This window comes from Nelusetta ayraudi, unplaced genomic scaffold (assembly GCF_046127955.1).
Source record: "Nelusetta ayraudi isolate G7.1 ecotype Tasmania unplaced genomic scaffold, CSIRO-AGI_Nayr_v1 ptg000004l, whole genome shotgun sequence".
In the NCBI taxonomy this organism is placed as follows: Eukaryota; Metazoa; Chordata; class Actinopteri; order Tetraodontiformes; family Monacanthidae; genus Nelusetta; species Nelusetta ayraudi.
In genome coordinates, this window is record NW_027466054.1 from 5471533 (window position 1) to 5489436 (window position 17904).

The 17904-nt window shown below is 42.8% G+C and overlaps 1 protein-coding gene across 4 annotated transcripts in view; it reads left to right on the top strand.

Moving 5' to 3' along the window:
- The first annotated feature begins 4510 nt into the window (after positions 1-4510).
- The window catches only part of pax5 (paired box 5), a 46822-nt gene continuing 33428 nt past the window's right edge, over positions 4511-17904 (top strand). For 2 of the 4 annotated variants that reach the window (XM_076030405.1, XM_076030415.1), the window contains exon 1: positions 4511-4924. In XM_076030405.1, coding sequence (XP_075886520.1) covers positions 4879-4924 — 46 coding nt within the window. In that variant the 5' untranslated portion in view covers positions 4511-4878. Of the gene's footprint in view, positions 4925-11006; positions 11436-17904 lie in introns of those variants that run through there. The other 2 variants (XM_076030421.1, XM_076030411.1) reach the window with 2 other exon arrangements.

Below are 17904 nucleotides of genomic sequence, written 5' to 3' on the forward strand. Positions count from 1 at the left end.
AAATAATTTTTACTTGTTTTTGCGTGTTCACAGCCAACCCTTTTTAAATAAACAAACATAAATTATATGACAAATATTGATTGGGATTGTGTAGAAACTTTATGGGTGAGCAAAAACCTTTTTCCACTACTGTAGTCTATTTCCTATCAGCAACTGATAGATCAGTGAACAGATTAGCAGGTCTTTGCTTTTCCTTATATAATTTAAAAATAAATAAATAATGTAACCAGTAGAGAGCTGACCAGCAAATGAAACACCTGTCAAACAGAACAATGTGTATCCAAATTTACAGTAAATATCGGTCAAACGCAAATACAGTTTTATATATTTTAGGCTTTCATTGTAAAATTCTCCTGAACTGTGTACCTGTGGTTTCATGATTACCTCAAACAGAGATGCAAGAGAGAACATCTTCCACCTGTCATGAGGTTTTGTTACCTTTTCCAGCCACGGCCTCTGTTGCTCAACTTTTTAGTTGTTTTTGGTGGTCAGAAGATGTGAAATCTCCCTTTCTGTGATACATCAACAGTTTGCCGCTGCTCCCAGCAGGTAGGGGACAGAACAAAACCAGCCTGACAAACACCTTTTCAGTCCAACTGGCTTGTGCCTTATGGGGATTAAATTTGTGAACAGAAGCTCTCTCTCTACACACACACACACACACACACACACACACACACACACACACCACACACACACACACACACGCACACACACAAAGTCCCACCTACACCCCACGGCCACTCGATCCCACAACACCTCTTTGACTGCAGAGTATAAAACCACATTGACAGGCGCCTTGTCCACTCTTGTTGAATTGTCACGCTGAAATGTTTACCTTTACATACAAATAGCCCAGTGTCATGTTATGTCACATAATGTTTCATGGACAAATAATGTGTCCCATTTCTCAATCCGCCCCGCAGCCCTTAAGCCCCCTTGTAGCTTCTATGGTCACAGCAAACAGCCAGACACCCTGGGTGCAGAAAAGGGACCCTTGTGTGACCACTGCAAAGTGCCAGTCTGAATTAAATCCCAGGGATGTCAGTGGTGGCTGAACCAGCACTGCACGGCAGACACTTTGGTGAAAGCCAAAGGAGGGTTGTTACCACACAGAAATATGGACATGTGTATAATCAAATAATGATATTTGGTTGCATCAAAGAGCATAAATAATAATATGAAACTAAAACTAAAAGGGAAGTATTTTTAAAAATAACTTTTTATGGCTGTCTCAAGTAAGTTGCAAAGAAAACACACAATCCCTTTTCTCAGAAAAAACAAATTCCTAAGTTTTGACTCAATGGGGGAAAAGCGTTTAGAGCATTTAGATGAGGCTATCATATCAAAACATATTTGCTTTTGCAATTCAAAAGTCTAGGAAATGTTTGCTTCATGTAAAAATCAACATTTTGTTACATAAAGCATCAAGCACTTAATAAAATGTCATTGTCAAAGGAAAACAAGCATTTATGTTCATTGATTTAGGTGTTTTCAGAAAAAACTAACAGGCACTTTCTATAAAGTGGGAGAAGGGCACATTTTTTTTCCATTATTATATCATTGTCTTCCTCTTTGCATTTGGACAATGGCCAGAATGCGGTCTTATGACCTGAGTTTCTCCGCTTTGCAGTGACTTTCCACAGGCAGAGAGACACTGACAGCTCCCTCTCCCAGCCCCTCCATGTTTACGTGTTTACTTTTTGTTATAATCGCCCCTTTGGTTCTTCTGTCTCGCGCTTTAGTGCGATTCTTTCCGGTTCCGCTCGGTCAGAGCGAGGGGTCACAAATACAGCTACTCCCCCCGCACTCCCCTCACATTAATTCCGTTAATTAGCACGCGGATGAAAAACAAACAAGGGATGAGTTTTCTACTCAAACTATGACGAATTATTCGAGGAGACGCTGTCCGCAGATCAGATATGGAGCAAAACAAAACAAAAATAAAGTACGAGCAAGAAACAAAGAACAAAAAATAAAAAATAAAAAAATAAAAAATACATAGAGCCCAGACTAATTCATAATAACGTCACAACACTGAACTGAAACCCGTAACAGCGGAAAAGTAACAATGATCACGAATTACATTTTTATTGTCAGTTTAAAAATTGCAATATTCATTTTTCAATTTGTTCCAAATAACTAAAAAAAACGATAACGAAAGTCATTTTATTAGCTTTAGAGACACGTTTGGCTTTAAGTTCACTAAAATGTCAGCATGAACTCCAGGCCTACAGCTCTAAAAACTACTAAAATATTAAAGCATAATAGTGAAAACACTAAATTAAATACTCCATCACTAATCCATTTGAATGCCTTCCTTCCCGTCTTGTCCTATATAACAAATATTTGTATGTGTGTGTATATATATACACACTGAAAGGAATGGACCGTTTCTAACAGTTATTAATAATTGCATACAGCAATTAAAAACTCTGCTGGAGTCCCACACAATTGTATTTTGTTTTTACCCACTATCACGTGTCAGAAATGCACTGAGTGATTCTCCAAAATGCAAAATGCAAAATACAAAATGCAAAATTCAAAATGAAAAATGAAAAAGCATGTATGCCCAATCAAAAATAAACAAATTCATCAATAAATAAATCAATAAAAAGTCATGTACATATATATGTAGACATTGTGGTCGAAAGGTCTCATCTTAACCAATCTAATGAATCAGAACAGCCAATCACAAGGTGCAATAATAAACGGTAGTTTGTATTTCATGAGCTACTTTATGCAGCAGACCCTCAGTGCTTTTCATATCAGACTCAGGTGCACTTAAAGGACCCTTTACTTCCTCCACCGGCTCCAGGTTCGGAGCACGCGGACCTGCTTGTGTTTCACGAGGAAACACCGGCATTTATGTTTTGGTGTTGTTGGCGCGAGCCGAAGGTCAGGGTCGTAGTGTTGCAGCGCGAGGCGACAAGCGGAGCAAAATGGCTCAGTGTCTCGCGCTTTGTTCCGCACTCAATTGTCTCGCGGCTGCGCGTGAACCCTGAGACCCGCGGCCGTCTGGAGGGCGCGCGCCGCACTTTTGGAGCGGAAACGTAAATTTGTCCTCCTAGTGTAGCAAAAGATGTTTCTTTTCACTGTAACACAGATGTCTAAAAAGTCAGCAAATCGCTCTGGTGCACCTTTATTCTCCCGCTGCTCCATTTCCCCTGTTTGTTACCAACAATCACTAAAAAAAACAACAACTGGCAAAATGCTTTTTTTCTTGAAGCAGAAAATGCAAAGCAACTTAGTTTGATCAATTTATTTTTTATCAATAAATCAGTTAAAATGTAGATGAACGTACAGCAGGTGAAACAAAGACTTCTGCTGCTTATTGCTTCATCCTAAACCTTTATTTATACACATTACAATATGAAATTTGATCATTTTTGCTCAAATTTCCATTTTTATAGGACGCTGCTCACCATCGTTTTAAAAACAGTATTGGCTGAATCAGGGGTGGGCAAACTTTTTTGACTGGTGGGCAACAATGGGTTCTAAAATTAGACAGAGGTGACTTATAGATGGATGAGGGATATGTAGAAAACACATCATGTAGCTTTAATATCAATTAAAAAAAACAAAAGTACAAAATAGTGTGTATTTGAAGCCCCACTGTGTTTAGCCCGTTATTAAAATCACTCTTAAAATACTGAAAAACGGGTGAAACACAACTGTTTTATGGTTTACTGACTATTAATATAATTTCTTCAAGTTCACAGGGCCGGATTAAAACGCTTACCGGGGCCGCATATAGCCCCAGGGCCGTAGTTTGCCCATGTCTGGGCTATACCTTCTCTGTTGGCGAAGTAGGTCAGGGAAGTCTGAGCAAGTCGAGCAGTTAAAACAGCATCTTCGGAGGATGTTTGCTGCTATGAAATGGGGAGTGCACACATTTCCGGGGTGTCTTGACCGTTATTGTTCCACAAGATAATGGGATTCTTATGGCGTGCGCCAAAGGAAGCGGCGAGTATCACTATGAGTGGAACGTTTCAGTTTCTAAATGAATATTTAAATCAAACTTGAACGCGTATGCGGGAAACTACTGCAACGCTGCAGTGAAGGGCTAAACTCTCGTCGCAGCGCTGTTGCACGCTCGCTCCGCCCCGTTTGCGTGCGCAATGCGTAAAGAGAAGTGTGCGTAACAGGTGTACGCCGTCAGAGAAGTTTTGAGGTGAAAGTCAATTTGAAAGCTGCTTTAAATTGTCTCAAATAAGACTGGAGGTAGAAAGAAAAAAGGAAAGACAGAAACTTTTGAGTGTTTGTTCGCAGCAAAGCAAATCTGCGGTGGAATTGCGGACATTTATACTCGTTTCCTGCCCAAAGAGCTCTCTTGTTGTCCCACCCAGAGGAAACACTGAAGACGTGAAGGGGGGAGAGAGCAGAACGGGGGCGGGAAAGTTTAGTAAAGTGGAACTTGGTAACAGATGCGAGTAAAGGTGGGGGGCGCGGCCCGACAAGGGACGGGTGATGGTGGCTGTGTGTCTGCACATGAGTGAGGGGGGGGGGGGGGGGGAATGAGCGCTACACTGAGCGAGTGACTCTTTGCTCTGCGTGATCATTTCACACACACACACACACACACACACACACACACACACACACACACACACCCTCCCTCCCCCCACCGAGGCCCCCTTTTCCACCTAAAGCGTTTAGTTGCAGCTGACTGAGCACTTGCAAGCAGTGCAACCGGGAGCGGAAGGGTCGAATTATTTCAACCTACAAGTCGCCCCCAAAACTACTGTAGGACCAAAGAAGAGAGAGAGAGGGAGAGGGAGTGAGGGGAAGAGGGGAAGAGGGGGACACCGGAAAAAGTTTTTGTTCTTTTCCTTTTTTCCCTCCCATCATCGCCTCCCCCCGTTCTTACCGGATAACATGGACCAGGGCCCCAAGAGTCCTGCACTGCGGCTGGGAAGAGCAGGTAGGGTGGCACCCACTCACACTCACACTTGTGCGAAATAAAAATATTTTAAATGTTTTTTTTTTTTTTTCATCTTTTGAAAAGTCTCGAAAAGTTATCTGGAGTTAATTAATTAACTGCAACAGGCGTTACTCCGTGGCTGATCTGAAGTTAGTGACAGTGCTGAAACCTAAATTTAGTCATCGTAACTTTTTTCCCCCTGTAAAATCTAAACGTTGTTCTGGTTGTAACTAATTTTGATTAGAATTCTATGTTCCTGGAATTTAAGTAAAGTGACGAGTGAGGCAGTCTGGGTCTCATCAGGTCCTCATGCTGGTCGTTTAAAAGGTGTTTACAGATTATTTCTTAATATGTCTCATATTAATAGACTCGTGTGTTTCTCGGAGATACGGTGCATGTGTGAACTCGTTTGCGTGCGTGTGTGTGTGTGTGCGTGCGGACATTATGGCTGAAACTTTGCGAGCAGTATGAGTTTGTTCACATTTCACAGTTCATGCTGAAGTTTTAAAAAATATAGGCGATGATGTCGATTTGCTTTGTGGGCTGAGATGTGAATGTGGAACACACGTATCTCAAGGAATTCGTCTCCTCTCGATGCTGCTGTGTCTGAATTAGCTTATTCAACAGGTTCATCCCCCGATAGGACTATTCATAAAACAGCGGGGTCTGCCGCAGCAATAGACGAGGCCATCGACCCTGTTATGGCACCCAATGGATATCACATCATTTCATATTGCTGCCTGCTGCGCCGGCATTGATAAAACGTCGTTCGTCATTAAGAAGCGGCGGGCAGGTGATCCTCTCTCGGAGGGTTCAGCCAGTAAAAGCACGTCTGCCAACGGTGCCACTGGTTGCCCTTGAAAAATCTGATTTTAAATTGATTTTTTTTTTTTTCTTATAGAGAACATTTTATTTTTGCTTTCGTGGCAGGTTTGCCACGTGTTCTGATCGCAACACGGTGTCAAAGACTTAACTTTACGGAGCGTTTCTCCGCTACAACTCATTTTTTAGTTGTCGACTCTGCAATGACCAGAGTGAAAGCAGCGGGATTTGTATCGAGCTGGATAATGTCCCTTTAACCACTGAGGCTATCCCAGTTGAAAGCGCGGCCTCTCCTGCTGCCTTGCAGCGTCTCCGGGCTCTGCTGCTGGGCCCGCACCAACACAGCTTCCGTCTGCATTCAGCCCCAGTTTAAAACTGCGTGCTTTGGGTGCAAAGAAGGTGATGTGGGAGCGAGCAGAGATCTGAGGAGCCCACCCCTTCTCTTCTTTTCCCGCCCTGTGACTTGGCAGCGCGTGAAAGTGCACGGGGCCGCTTCTTCTCCAATAATCGTTGCCGCCATTTCAGAAACTCGTGGCGTCTGAGGTGAGAGTTTGTTTTGTGATGGCACCAGAAATGCATTTCTGATGCTGAGGTTTTTTTTTTATTATATATATTTTTTGTTGCAATACAAGTGCATGCAGGACGTTCGTTATTTCGTATATATTATTATTACTAATACTACTATCATTTTTATTATAATAATTATTGAAATAGCTCCTCAATAAAGCCCCCCCACCCACCCACCCACACACACACACACACACACACACACACACACACACACACACACACACACACACACAGTCAATGGTCAAATTTTATTAAGCTCTAGAGATATTTTTTTGGGACATAAACATTTTTTTTTTTTTAACAATATTTGGATGACAGTTCATGGGGGGGGGGGGAATGGGGAGCAAATACATCTCTGATGAGCCAGTCAACGAAAGGAACATACGGTGCGATGACGGCGTTAGCAGAAAGGGAGGGAGGGGGAGGACGCCAAGGAGACGTGACCTCACATGGCACATAACCTACTTCCGGTCTGACCTCAAATGCCCCATAGTGGGGCAGGGCCTGACAGACGGCAGATCGCTCGTCACTTGTATCATCATCTTCACCTTCACCATCACCACCACCACCACCATCATCATCATCATCATCATCATCATCATCATCATCATCATCATCATCATCATCATCGAGTCAAATAATCACAAACAAATCAATCTGATCGGGAGGAAGACCCGCCTTGAGCATGCCGATTCTCCTCCTCGAGGTTCGGTTCATTCTCCCTTCCGCATAGTTCCATTTATTAGCTATGACTTTTATATTTCAGGAGCAAATGAAAACTTAAGGAGAGATACGGGCAGCTTTCTCATTATGTTTACAGTCAGCGGGCGTGTAATAAACGAGCTTGGCGGAGTTAACATGCGCTATTAATTTTTCATTGCTTTTCCGTTTCGAGTCTCGGGCGCAAAAAGGCAAAACAGCCGCGGCTTTAATGCTGGATGGAGGCAGCGGGAGGAAGAGGAGGAGGAGGAGGAGGAAGGGAAGTGAAGAAGGAAGACGGAGCACTTCGACGGCAGCGTCGCTTCCAATTTGCCTGCGAAATGATTATCACAAGTCAAACACGCCGCTCGTAACGTTTTAAAAAAGAGCCCCCCTCCCTCTCCCCCTCCCATTTCCAAGGTAATGAAATATGGTAATGCTTTGGACCCCCGGATTAAAGTCGTCCTATCCTGATGGAACTTTTTTCTCCCCCAAAAATTTTCAAGCCTAAAGCAACAACAATTTGTATACATGATTGATTGTGTTTGGATTTTTTTAATTGCTTATGTATTTAATTTGCAAATCGAAGAGACAAGAGGCAACAACTGGGGGTGAGGGTGGCGGGGGGGATGGGGGGGGGGAGTATTCGAGTAAATGAGAAAGCAGAGTTGCTGCTGAATGAGAAGAGGGACAACAAAAATAAAAACAGGCAGAACGTGGAGGTGAGACTCTTAGTTTAGACTTTTGACGACTATTTTGACGAGTTTTTTTTAAAAAAAGAAGAAATTATTCATTTTTTATATATTTATTTATCTGTATTTTCTTTAAATGAAATGGATAATTAAAATGCAGCTACAGAATAATATTTTCTTGATGTAATTTGCATTAAAAATCAATCAAATAATCTCTCTTTTTTAAAATAAATTAATTTCTATTTTCTCCCACCCCTAATTCAACCCTTTCCCGTTCTGACCTAAATCACAGGCCTATGCTGTTTGGTAGATGTATTTTTATTCCAAATACAAAACTTAAACTGGAAAATTGTGATCTATTCGTGGCATCTTGATGTGTTTGCTTCACAGAAATAAATAAATAGAAAAAAAATCATTGTCTGCCAGATTGCGCTGTAGGGCCTAAATCAAAGGCCTCCTCAGTGAGGAGACATGGAATATGAATGAGGATGAACATGAATACTTCAAATCTGATTTTAGACTCAGTGGATTAAACTACTAATCCGTAGGATTTATTACGAAAAAAAATATTTACTTCTCACCAAATAAGTTTTTTTTTTTCAAGCCTTCATCACACTCGTGCGCATCGCTTCGGAGGCCTTGAACTCATCTGAGGTGCATTCAGGGTCCTGGTGTGCTGCTTGATGTACACACTTACTTCCGGTATAGGGACAGTAAAGTTCTGCGTACGGCCCTTCTTGGTGTGAATGTCTTTGTACGTGCGCGTGCGTGTGGACATGTTTTTAAGAAAAAAAAAAAAGAAAGAAAGAAAAAATAAAAAGCTGAACGCCCCCTCGTGGCTCAGTGTGTAACAGCCTCGCGCCAGAAGCATTTGGACTTATTGCAAAAAAGCGTTCAGGAAATCACTTCTGGTCGGATTTTAAAGAATAATAATATAACAAGTGAAGTGTCTTTGTACTCATGCCGAGAGCCGCATGTGCATTTAATTTAGTTTAGATGTGAAGGCGTGGACTGGAATATCTCCACAAAAAACTGACGAGAAAAGGGAAATAAACTCAATAGTACTCAGTATTAGCAGATTGCCTTGAGGTACATCCACTCTGTGAATCTGTAGAGGATAAAGCTTAATAAGAAACCTTATTGTGTGTTGTTTTTTTTGCAGACAAACAATACTTACAAGCTTCCTCATATTATTTTTTTGCCTCCGTACGTGGGCTTAATATGATTATGTTCCTCATGTTTTGTACTTAACGCGTCAAACCGGGTTAATGCGGGGTCCGAACGGGCTTGCGAAACGATTTCATGTCTAGAAAGAGGAAGAAGGGAAATAACACTTTTTAATTTGGCCCATGCTTGAGGCTATTTGTATGGTTAATATTAGAGGGCGAGGCTTAGATGTGCCCTCTCGAATCAGGTGGGACTCGCACGTAATGAATCTCTCTCTCTCTCTCTCTCTCTCTCTCTCTCTCTCTCTCTCTCTCTCTCTCTCTCTCTCTCTCTCTCTCTGTTTTCGAGTGCAAAGTGTGCAGCTCGCCAATTGCATTTCATTAAAAGCGGCATCCGCTCGGATCCGCAATCAATTAGGTAATGAGCGGCAATGCATGTTTTATAGGTTTTTCCCCTCACTTCTCCACAAGCTAAAGATTTATAAAATTTGAGCCGGAGTAGGAGGGTGTAATTATGCGCAGGCTGACTGATTTCGGTTAAACAAAAACAAAACAACAACAAAAAAAAAAAAAAACGAAAAGAGCAAACAAACAAAAAACTCTTGACCATTCACTGTTTTTTGGCCTTGATTGGTCAAAGTTCAAACTTTCATCTTCAGTGTTTTTCCCCCGAAGCAGCGCCACCCTGCAATCAACCTTGTTTTTAATTCACACAAATTGATGAATGTATTTCGTCACTCATCTTTCTCTCAGAAATGGACAATTACAGTCGGAGCTCCTGCGCAATCCCCCATTATATAAAACCTTGCTGCAACTAAGCCTCATTTTTTAGTAATACTCACTTAATTAGCCATTTAATATTGACATGAATAAATTGAGCGCAAATGAGTAGAAAGGCGCGCACTTTCCCCCTTTTTTTCTTTTCTCTTTTTTTCCACTCCGTTAATTGAAATTAAACATATGATCGCCCCCCCCCCCATCGTGTTGCTTCACCGCCGCCTCGCCATTGGACGACGCGCCGGCCGTGTGGCGCGTCATTGGTCCACATGGTTTCGTATTGGCCAATCAGCTCTCTCTCTCTCCCACCACCCCCCCAACCCTGGCCGGTGGGTGTCTATTGTGTGCGGGGGGGCTGCTGCTGCCGGTGACGTAGGAGCCGCGCCGCCGCCTTGATTGGCCGAGACTCGCCGTGAGTGACGGGCAAGAGCTGGACGGCGCGTGGGGTTGGGAGCGCGGGCGCTGTCCGCACGAGAGCAGGTCCTGAAACGCACCGCGCGCCACCACCGTGTTGTGTTATTCACGCAGGCAGGCAAGGCAGGCAGGCAGGGCGCAAGACGAAGCTTCTAGATATATATATATTTTTCCCAGGTGGTTGAAGGAGCCCTGAGCGCCAAATTCCACATGAGAACAGTTCGACACGTTTTCCCTTCAGCTGGAGCAAACAGGCTTCTCAATTTTGGACAGGAGTGATTTTTGTTCTTGTTGTTGTTGATCATTTCCAGGGCGAAGAAGCGCGCCTTCAAAACTCTCCTCCTGGAGCAGTAGAGTTGCGCATCTGTCCCGCACAGAGCTGTGCGTGCTAGAGTGACTCGCACAGATACAGGATCTCTGCTGCTCCAACCGTTTTGTTTTGTTTAAACGCGAACGTTGTTTTTTGCCCTTCACTTCACTGTCATGCTGGAGACTACGCTTCAAGATGCGAGCAGCCGCAGTCCGCTCGCACCGGCTTCATTGATGGGAGATTACCGAGAGTTATTATGAGAGCACCTGCCGCGGAGGCTTTCTGACAGGCAGACATGTACAGCTAACAACCAGGAAGAGAAAAACTAAATAACTGCTGTGGATCTGTAGGGAACTCTTGATTTAACTTCCCTATCCCGTCCGCAGATTTTTTCTTTTTTTGTCCATTTATATTTTTGATCTGTACGTCTTCCGAAAGATTTTAAGGGGACGTCGAAGGAGAAGGTCGCCCTCCCCCCATCGCCTCCGCGGTGCAGGAGTTGCAGCTAGTAGACAGGGAGACAGGCTGACTTGGCTGATTTTGTTTTTTGCGGTTTTTTTTGTTGTTGTTGTTTTTTTTTTTTTTTTTTTTACAACTCCCCCCCCTCCCCCAACAAATAAGGTATTTTTTTTTTTTTAATGTAGTTTTACTTGGACTGGTGGACGCGAGTCATCGAGAAGCTGAAGGAGGAATGTGCGCTCAGCTTCTCTTGTTCATCCTCTGGTTTTGGAGAGTCAGACTTGGTGAGATGTCCCGTCCACACCAGGAAGGAGGCCGTTTATGATTTTTTTTTGACCTGGCACTGAAAACTATTTTTTCTTAAATTATATAATGTTTTATTTTTCATTTTTTTCAAAATACGTTTGTAGTCTTTGCTTGACTTGGTAAAAAACGAGATAAACTGTTTGAAGGGAAGTGGCCCTCGTCTCCACTGAGCGGAGGTCACGGTGGCCGACAAGCGGTGCGTCCTGTTGTATTTTTTAAAGAGCCTTGTTGTCGGGGCCCTCACGACCTGCAGATGGAGATTCACTGTAAACACGACCCATTTGCAGCGATGCACAGTAAGTTTCTACCTTCTTTATCGTTTCCGCGTTCTGCATGATGCCCTTTTTTGCCGAAATGCAACTAGACCCGCAACTCATACCCCTTTCGAATCAACTCACAGCTATGCATGTGGAACAACAGCGCGGAGGGTGGCACCATATAGTGAAAATCATCATTAAATCGTCTCATACTCTGAACCTCAAAGTCAAATATTTAATGATTGTTTTATTTTTGCGGTCAAGTATTTTTTTTTAACCCATACAAATCTAAATAAAATGGGCCAAATTTGGTCAAATTACAAAACAATCCTATTGTTTTCATTTATACACAATATACATTTAAAACAATTTCGATTTAATTATGAATAATTTTAAAAATGTACCGATCAGAACTTTGTTGGTATGACTTGGTTGAGATCTTCTTCCAAAAATTATTTTTGGAAGTTTTTTGTTTTGACAGAAAATGTATTTGTTTTTTGTTTTTTTGTTTTTGCCTTAAATGGCTATTTCGTAGAAAGGGCTTTTTTTTTTTTGCATGGTTTAACTCGTGCCAAATTGAAACCAAAATAATATTACATCACAAATTCACCTGTTTATTAAATCGCAAATCACATGCACGTTGACGTACTTTTGATTTGTATTTTTTTTCGAAATCAGCATGTTGATTGTATGACCGGCTCTTTGGCTGTTGTATTTGCGAGACTTAAAAAAAATGCCGAAATACACATTGTCTAAAGCTTCAGGCGACGGTGGCTATAGGTGGGGTTTTGGTTGTTGTTGTCGTTGTGCGTTTTTGCTATTTGTTGTGTGACACGGTCTGCTGCACGTCCCTCTTCTTGCGGGCTGGGGGGTTGCAAGGGTTAGAGACGGAGAGAGAGAAAGAGCGAGAAAGACAGGGAGAGAGAGAGAGAGAGAGAGAGAGAGAGAGAGAGAGAGAGAGAGAGAGAACACAACAAAGAATGAGCAAAAACTGAACTTGATCCACATCACGGAGACACAAACTGCTCACAGAGATCCGTTGCTCACCGGCCGACGAATACTAACAACAAGGTGAGCCTCCGCTGATCCCTCCGCAGGGAAATCCTCCTATCAGCAGCAGCAGCAGCAGCAACAGCAGCAGGTCACCCGCACCCACAGAGCGAGCGGTCGCTCTGAGCAGCTGCGTCCTGCCCAAGGACACTTCGGCAGCACAAGGTGCTCTGGGACCCGTTACATGGAGGAGGGGTGTGTGGTGGTGGTGGTGGTAGGGTGTGTGCGTGTGTAGGGGGGGAGGGGGGAGGGCGTGCAACTTGTTCACTCAGTCGTGACATGGCGGGCACTGCTTTGTGTTCGCCTTCCATTCTCTGGGAATTTAATTTACAAAAGTGACCCCGCTTGTTAGGACCAGACCACAGACACGGAGAGACAAGGCCACTTTGGTAGAGAGACAGCCACAGCATTTTATTTATTTATTTATTTATTTATTTTTGCTTTAAGGTGAAGCTGCAAATCTGTGAACAGGCAGGGAAAAAAACAGCACCAAAGATGTTTTCCAAAATCGTGTTTTTCCTCTGTGTGTGTGTGCGTGCGTGTGTGTATTTATCGTGTCAAATGCTTCACAGCTTGGGATGGAAGTTTAGTGCCGGGGAAAAAGCGTGTTAGGTGACAGACAGACAGACAGACAGACAGGTTCCCACGGTGCGTTAGAGGGGCGAAAATTTCCCTCTTCGTTATTTCTTCAATTCACACACACACACACACACACACACACACACACACACACACACACACACACACACACACACACACGGGCCTTGAAGAAGAAGAAGGGGAAAAAAAGAAATGCTAGAACGAATCATGTTTCCCCTTCGCCGCCGTTCGTTCCACCAGCAGAGGCAATGATCCGCGGTCATGACGGCGCCGCAGCGGAGCTAAAGTTATAGATGTCAGAGGCCGGAGACGCTTTAAAACGATTACACCAAAAAATGTCAAAGGTTTAGAGAAAGAGAGGTCGGAATGAATCGAGTGTGACGCGTGAAAATGTTTGACGGGCCTGTCTGAGCGCTCTCTCTCTCTCTCTCTCTCTCTCTCTCTCTCTCTCTCTCTCTCTCACTCTACCTCCAACTCTCTCTCTCTCTCTCTCTCTCTCTCTTTCTCACTCTACCTCCAACTCTCTCTCTCTCTCTTTCTCCCTCAACCTCTCACTCTCTCTACCTCCAACTCTCTCTCTCCCCATTCTCTCTTTCTTTGTCGCCCTTTGTCGCCCCCATTTTTTTTTTTATTAACTGTTAAAACCAAATTTAGTCATAAGTTCGTTTTTATGCGTGCATGTGGTGATTCATGAACTGCGTTTGATTTTACTGAAATGTGACACAGTTAAAAACAAAAATTACGAGTATTATTATTTATTTATTTTTTGGGTGGCGGGGGGTACGTTTCTTCGCTTGGACGCAAAGAAATAATGCGTACTCGCACGTCCAATGAACAGAAAAAATAAAATAAACGCAGACGGAGAAAGAGTTTTTTTTTTTTAAATTTAGATTTTTTATTAAAATGGAGCTTTAAGAGAAGCTCACCACTAAAACCACCCGTCAGGAATGTTTTTTTTTTTTTTTTTTTTTTTTTTAAATAATCTGTATCAGGTAATTGTAATGGTAATGAGCTGAATTTCATAAGAACACATTGTGATGGTAATGATGGTATGCAATATATTTAGCTGTGGTGGAGATGTCCCACACACAAGGGTGGAAACATATGATAATTTGTTAAATGTATTAATTTAATTCAGATAAATCACGTTTCAACCTCTGGAAGAGAAATTATTAAGATTGACGAAGCATTTTTAAACATTTTTATTTTTTGCGCGTTTTTTTTTCTCTCCCCTTCAATCAAATATGGGCCTGCTGCTCCTGTCGGGAATCTCTGGCAAACAGACGCATTTTGATACAAGTTTCTAATAAATATAACAGTTCATTAACAAGATCCCCAGGGTCACATGTCAAAACGTTAATTATTTCACATTTTCAAGAAAAAAAACGAATAAATAAATAAATAAATAAATAACACAACGCGCTCCCTGCGAAGAAGAAGAAGAAGAAGAAGAAAAAAAAGCCTGCCTGGCACATCTCACAGATCTATTCACACTGTTTGCTCAAGGAAATTTGCTTCATCTGTATTCTCTTGGGCAACTTTCCAAACGGGGCTTCAGCCAAAAGTAATTTCTACTCCCTCCCTCGTTTTTCAAGACAGCAAAGGGAGAGAGAGAGAGAGAGAGAGAGAGAGAGAGAGAGAGAGAGAGAGAGAGAGAGAGAGAGAGCGAGCACCGGTGGCGATGTTGTGCTTTTTGCTTTATTTTTGAGTCGTCAGGCCGTGACGAGGCAGATGAGAGATGAGTGAGTGAGAGAGGCAGACAGGCTGACTGACTGACTGACTGACTGACTGACTGAGACGAGAAGAGGCAGGAAGGAAGAGACAGAGGGAGCCTAATAGACCTTATTTTCTGGATGGCAGAGCTCAAATATATTCTGCTTTATCTCTGTATGTTTTTTCCCCTCCCCCTCTTCTCCTGGAAACATTGAATCAATCAAACATTTAAGAAAGGAGTTGGGCTCTTAAGTCAGCTCTTTAAAAAAAAGGATAAATAAATAAAATACAACTGGGATGCATAATGACTCCCGGTCCCCCCGGCTGCTTTCTCTGTCCCTCTCTGATTCTGGCTCTCCAGGATGGAAGCGAAACCACTGGCCTCTGCCAACACTTTGCCTCTGGAGACCGAGGCTTCAGCTCTCTGGCCCAATTTTGGATTACAGAGAAAAAAAGGGCTTCTTTGTATCTAATTTTGATCAGGGCCCTGGCTGGCAGGGCCAACTGCTGTTGATTGAATTTCTGGGAGCAAGTGGTTAATTTGTTTGGTCAGTGTGCTGAAGCCTGTCACTCCACGCAGCTGAGATTGAAGAAGACCGGCCCTGGATTTTGTCTTTCCTCAACACAAAAGGCGTGACACGCATCCCCCAGAAGCTGAGCTCAATGATGAGAGATCTGCAGATCATTTTGTCCACACTTAAAAAAACACTTAACCTGTTTTTTAAATGACCTACGAGACTCCTAAAAAAATGCATCTTGTATCGCCGATTGAAGGAATTACACTCACTGGGCCGATAAACAAATGCCTTCAGAGAAGTTATTGCGTTGGTTCCTATCAGCATTTATAGGCGCTGGAGAAAGAAAAATACATTTTAAAACACATAATCCCCATAACCTAGGCAGAGAATGGCGAGAGCCTGCACGCCTAATGCCAACAGTCAATACTCAGATAAGTGAATAAATAGTTATCTGGAGCTTTTTTGTAGGTCACAAGTCATTCCTCTCCATCTCTTTACAAAGCGTGGCGTATTCCATGGCCTGGCCCAGATAGGACGGGTGAAAGGAACCATTTCATTTACTCTTATCAGGAAGGGAAGGGGAGAGAAAAGGGGGGAGAGAAGGAAAGAGAGGGAGAGTCTTCTCAGCCAGATACCTGCAAACGAGCCTGCGAGAGCCGTGCTTCTCATTCAGACGGAGGTTTCGGGACATAATAATGAAGAGGGGAGGGAGGAATAATGCAACGAGAAAACACTCACAGACAGCGAGAGTGTGTGTGTGACGGGCTTGAAAATGTCCATGTCGGTCAGCGCAGTCCTTCCTGCTTTTGAGGAACGCAAGTGGATGTGTGCAATTTTTTCCCCCCAGCCTGTCCATTGATATTCCGGAAAGATTACAAGGCGTGTTTTATGAAGTAACTCATAGTAAATAATTGAAATTTAAAGAGAGATCAAATTTTAAAGAGCGGTTAAGTCCACAGGAGGCCAGCTGCAGGCTTGAATTTTTCATTATTTATCCCCATTAACTGGCTCAAAATTCCCCTTTTTGCCTCATTCATGGATCACATTATGGTATTCAGCAGCCGTATTAACTTGTTCTCATTCTATGCTGTTTAAATACAAATAAGACACAGTTCAATTGGATTTATATATTAACACATATTTTCTTTTAGCATGTACACAGAATCAATCACCTGCTGTGTTGAACATTTGGTGAAAAGGTGATTTCCAAAAGTCTACATTTTTTTATATGCTATAAATACACTTCAAAATTATATTTCTTAACCCTCTAAATCTGATCTATTGGGCCCGACTATGTTAAGTCAGGGTTTAATCATTTCTCAATTGCTTGAACAAGCAGCAGCTTGCAAAGATTCCCTTAAATGCACCACAACAGCCATGAACTTGTTCACGCTCAGTTAATTGGACACGTTAGATGATTAATGGCTGTTGTGGAGCCTTCGATTCTGTGATAAAGTTTGTACCCACCTCAAGGTGTCATGCTGTTGGAAGGCATGAGGGTTTGAGAGCAGCTTCTATGGAGGGTTGCACGAGATGCACCTCAGTCTCTATATTGCTTTCTTTTGTAAAGAAGCGATTGCTTTTCAAATTGCGCTGTTCTGCGGGCTGCTGGCTTCTGCATAATGAGGCTTCCTCCATTTGAAAAGAATCATAATAATAATAATAATAAAAAGCACTAGGAAGTGACCAAATGGCTGCATCAACCGTTTGGAAATGTGTTTGTATTTGCACAGAATGAGACTCTTTGCACTTGGCGGGTGTGTGGACGTATTCATATCTGAGACGGTGAAGGCTGTGCATGTGTGTGTTTTTATTTTTATGCTGTTGCCGGAAAGAAAAGGACGGAAGGGTGGGGGGCAGTGGGGGGGCGAACAGGTTCAGGGGACAGCTTTGTGTTTAAGGGGGTATCCCTGCTGGGGTAATGTGTTTAAAATCTATTACGCCCATAGCTAGGATTAGTGTGTGTGGACCAGAGTGCCAGTGTGTTCCAAAGACGCTGTGTGTGTGTGTGTGTGTGTGTGTGTGTGTGTGTGTATGTGTTTCCCCTAAAGACGTAATCACTATGGTAATACAAAAGCCAGTGGATTATGTGATAGAAAAAAAATCTGCTTGATTTACACTCTGCCTTTGGTGAGATATACGCATATACAGTATAAACACAAACTACAGGGGAGCGGGCGGGAAGTGTGTTCTTTTTGGACTGTAAGCCACTGCTGCTCGCTGCCTGTCTGCCCTAGTAACACCGTTCGTATTGCAGCCTCACACTGTCTGCACTGACCTGCCTTTCTTTTTCTCAGTGGTGAGTTTGCACAGGTGTAAATGTAACAAGTGCATGCTGGGAAAGGCCCCAGGCCTGGCATTTGAACCCAGACAATCGTCTTGTCCAGTGAAATTTGATTTGCAAAAGTTAACAGTTGATAAATCGCAGTAGTTGATATCTGATTACTTGCTTTTCAGTCAAAAAAATGTAAACAATTCTTCAGTTTTATCTTCTCAGCTGCAGTTATTTATTAAATTATTGTTTTAACGACGTTAACTCTTGATAAAAACTTTCGTCCTTATTAACCAGCTCGCTTAGCCTGCACTGTCTTGACACACATTTCACGTCCTCGGATGCTACGATCTCA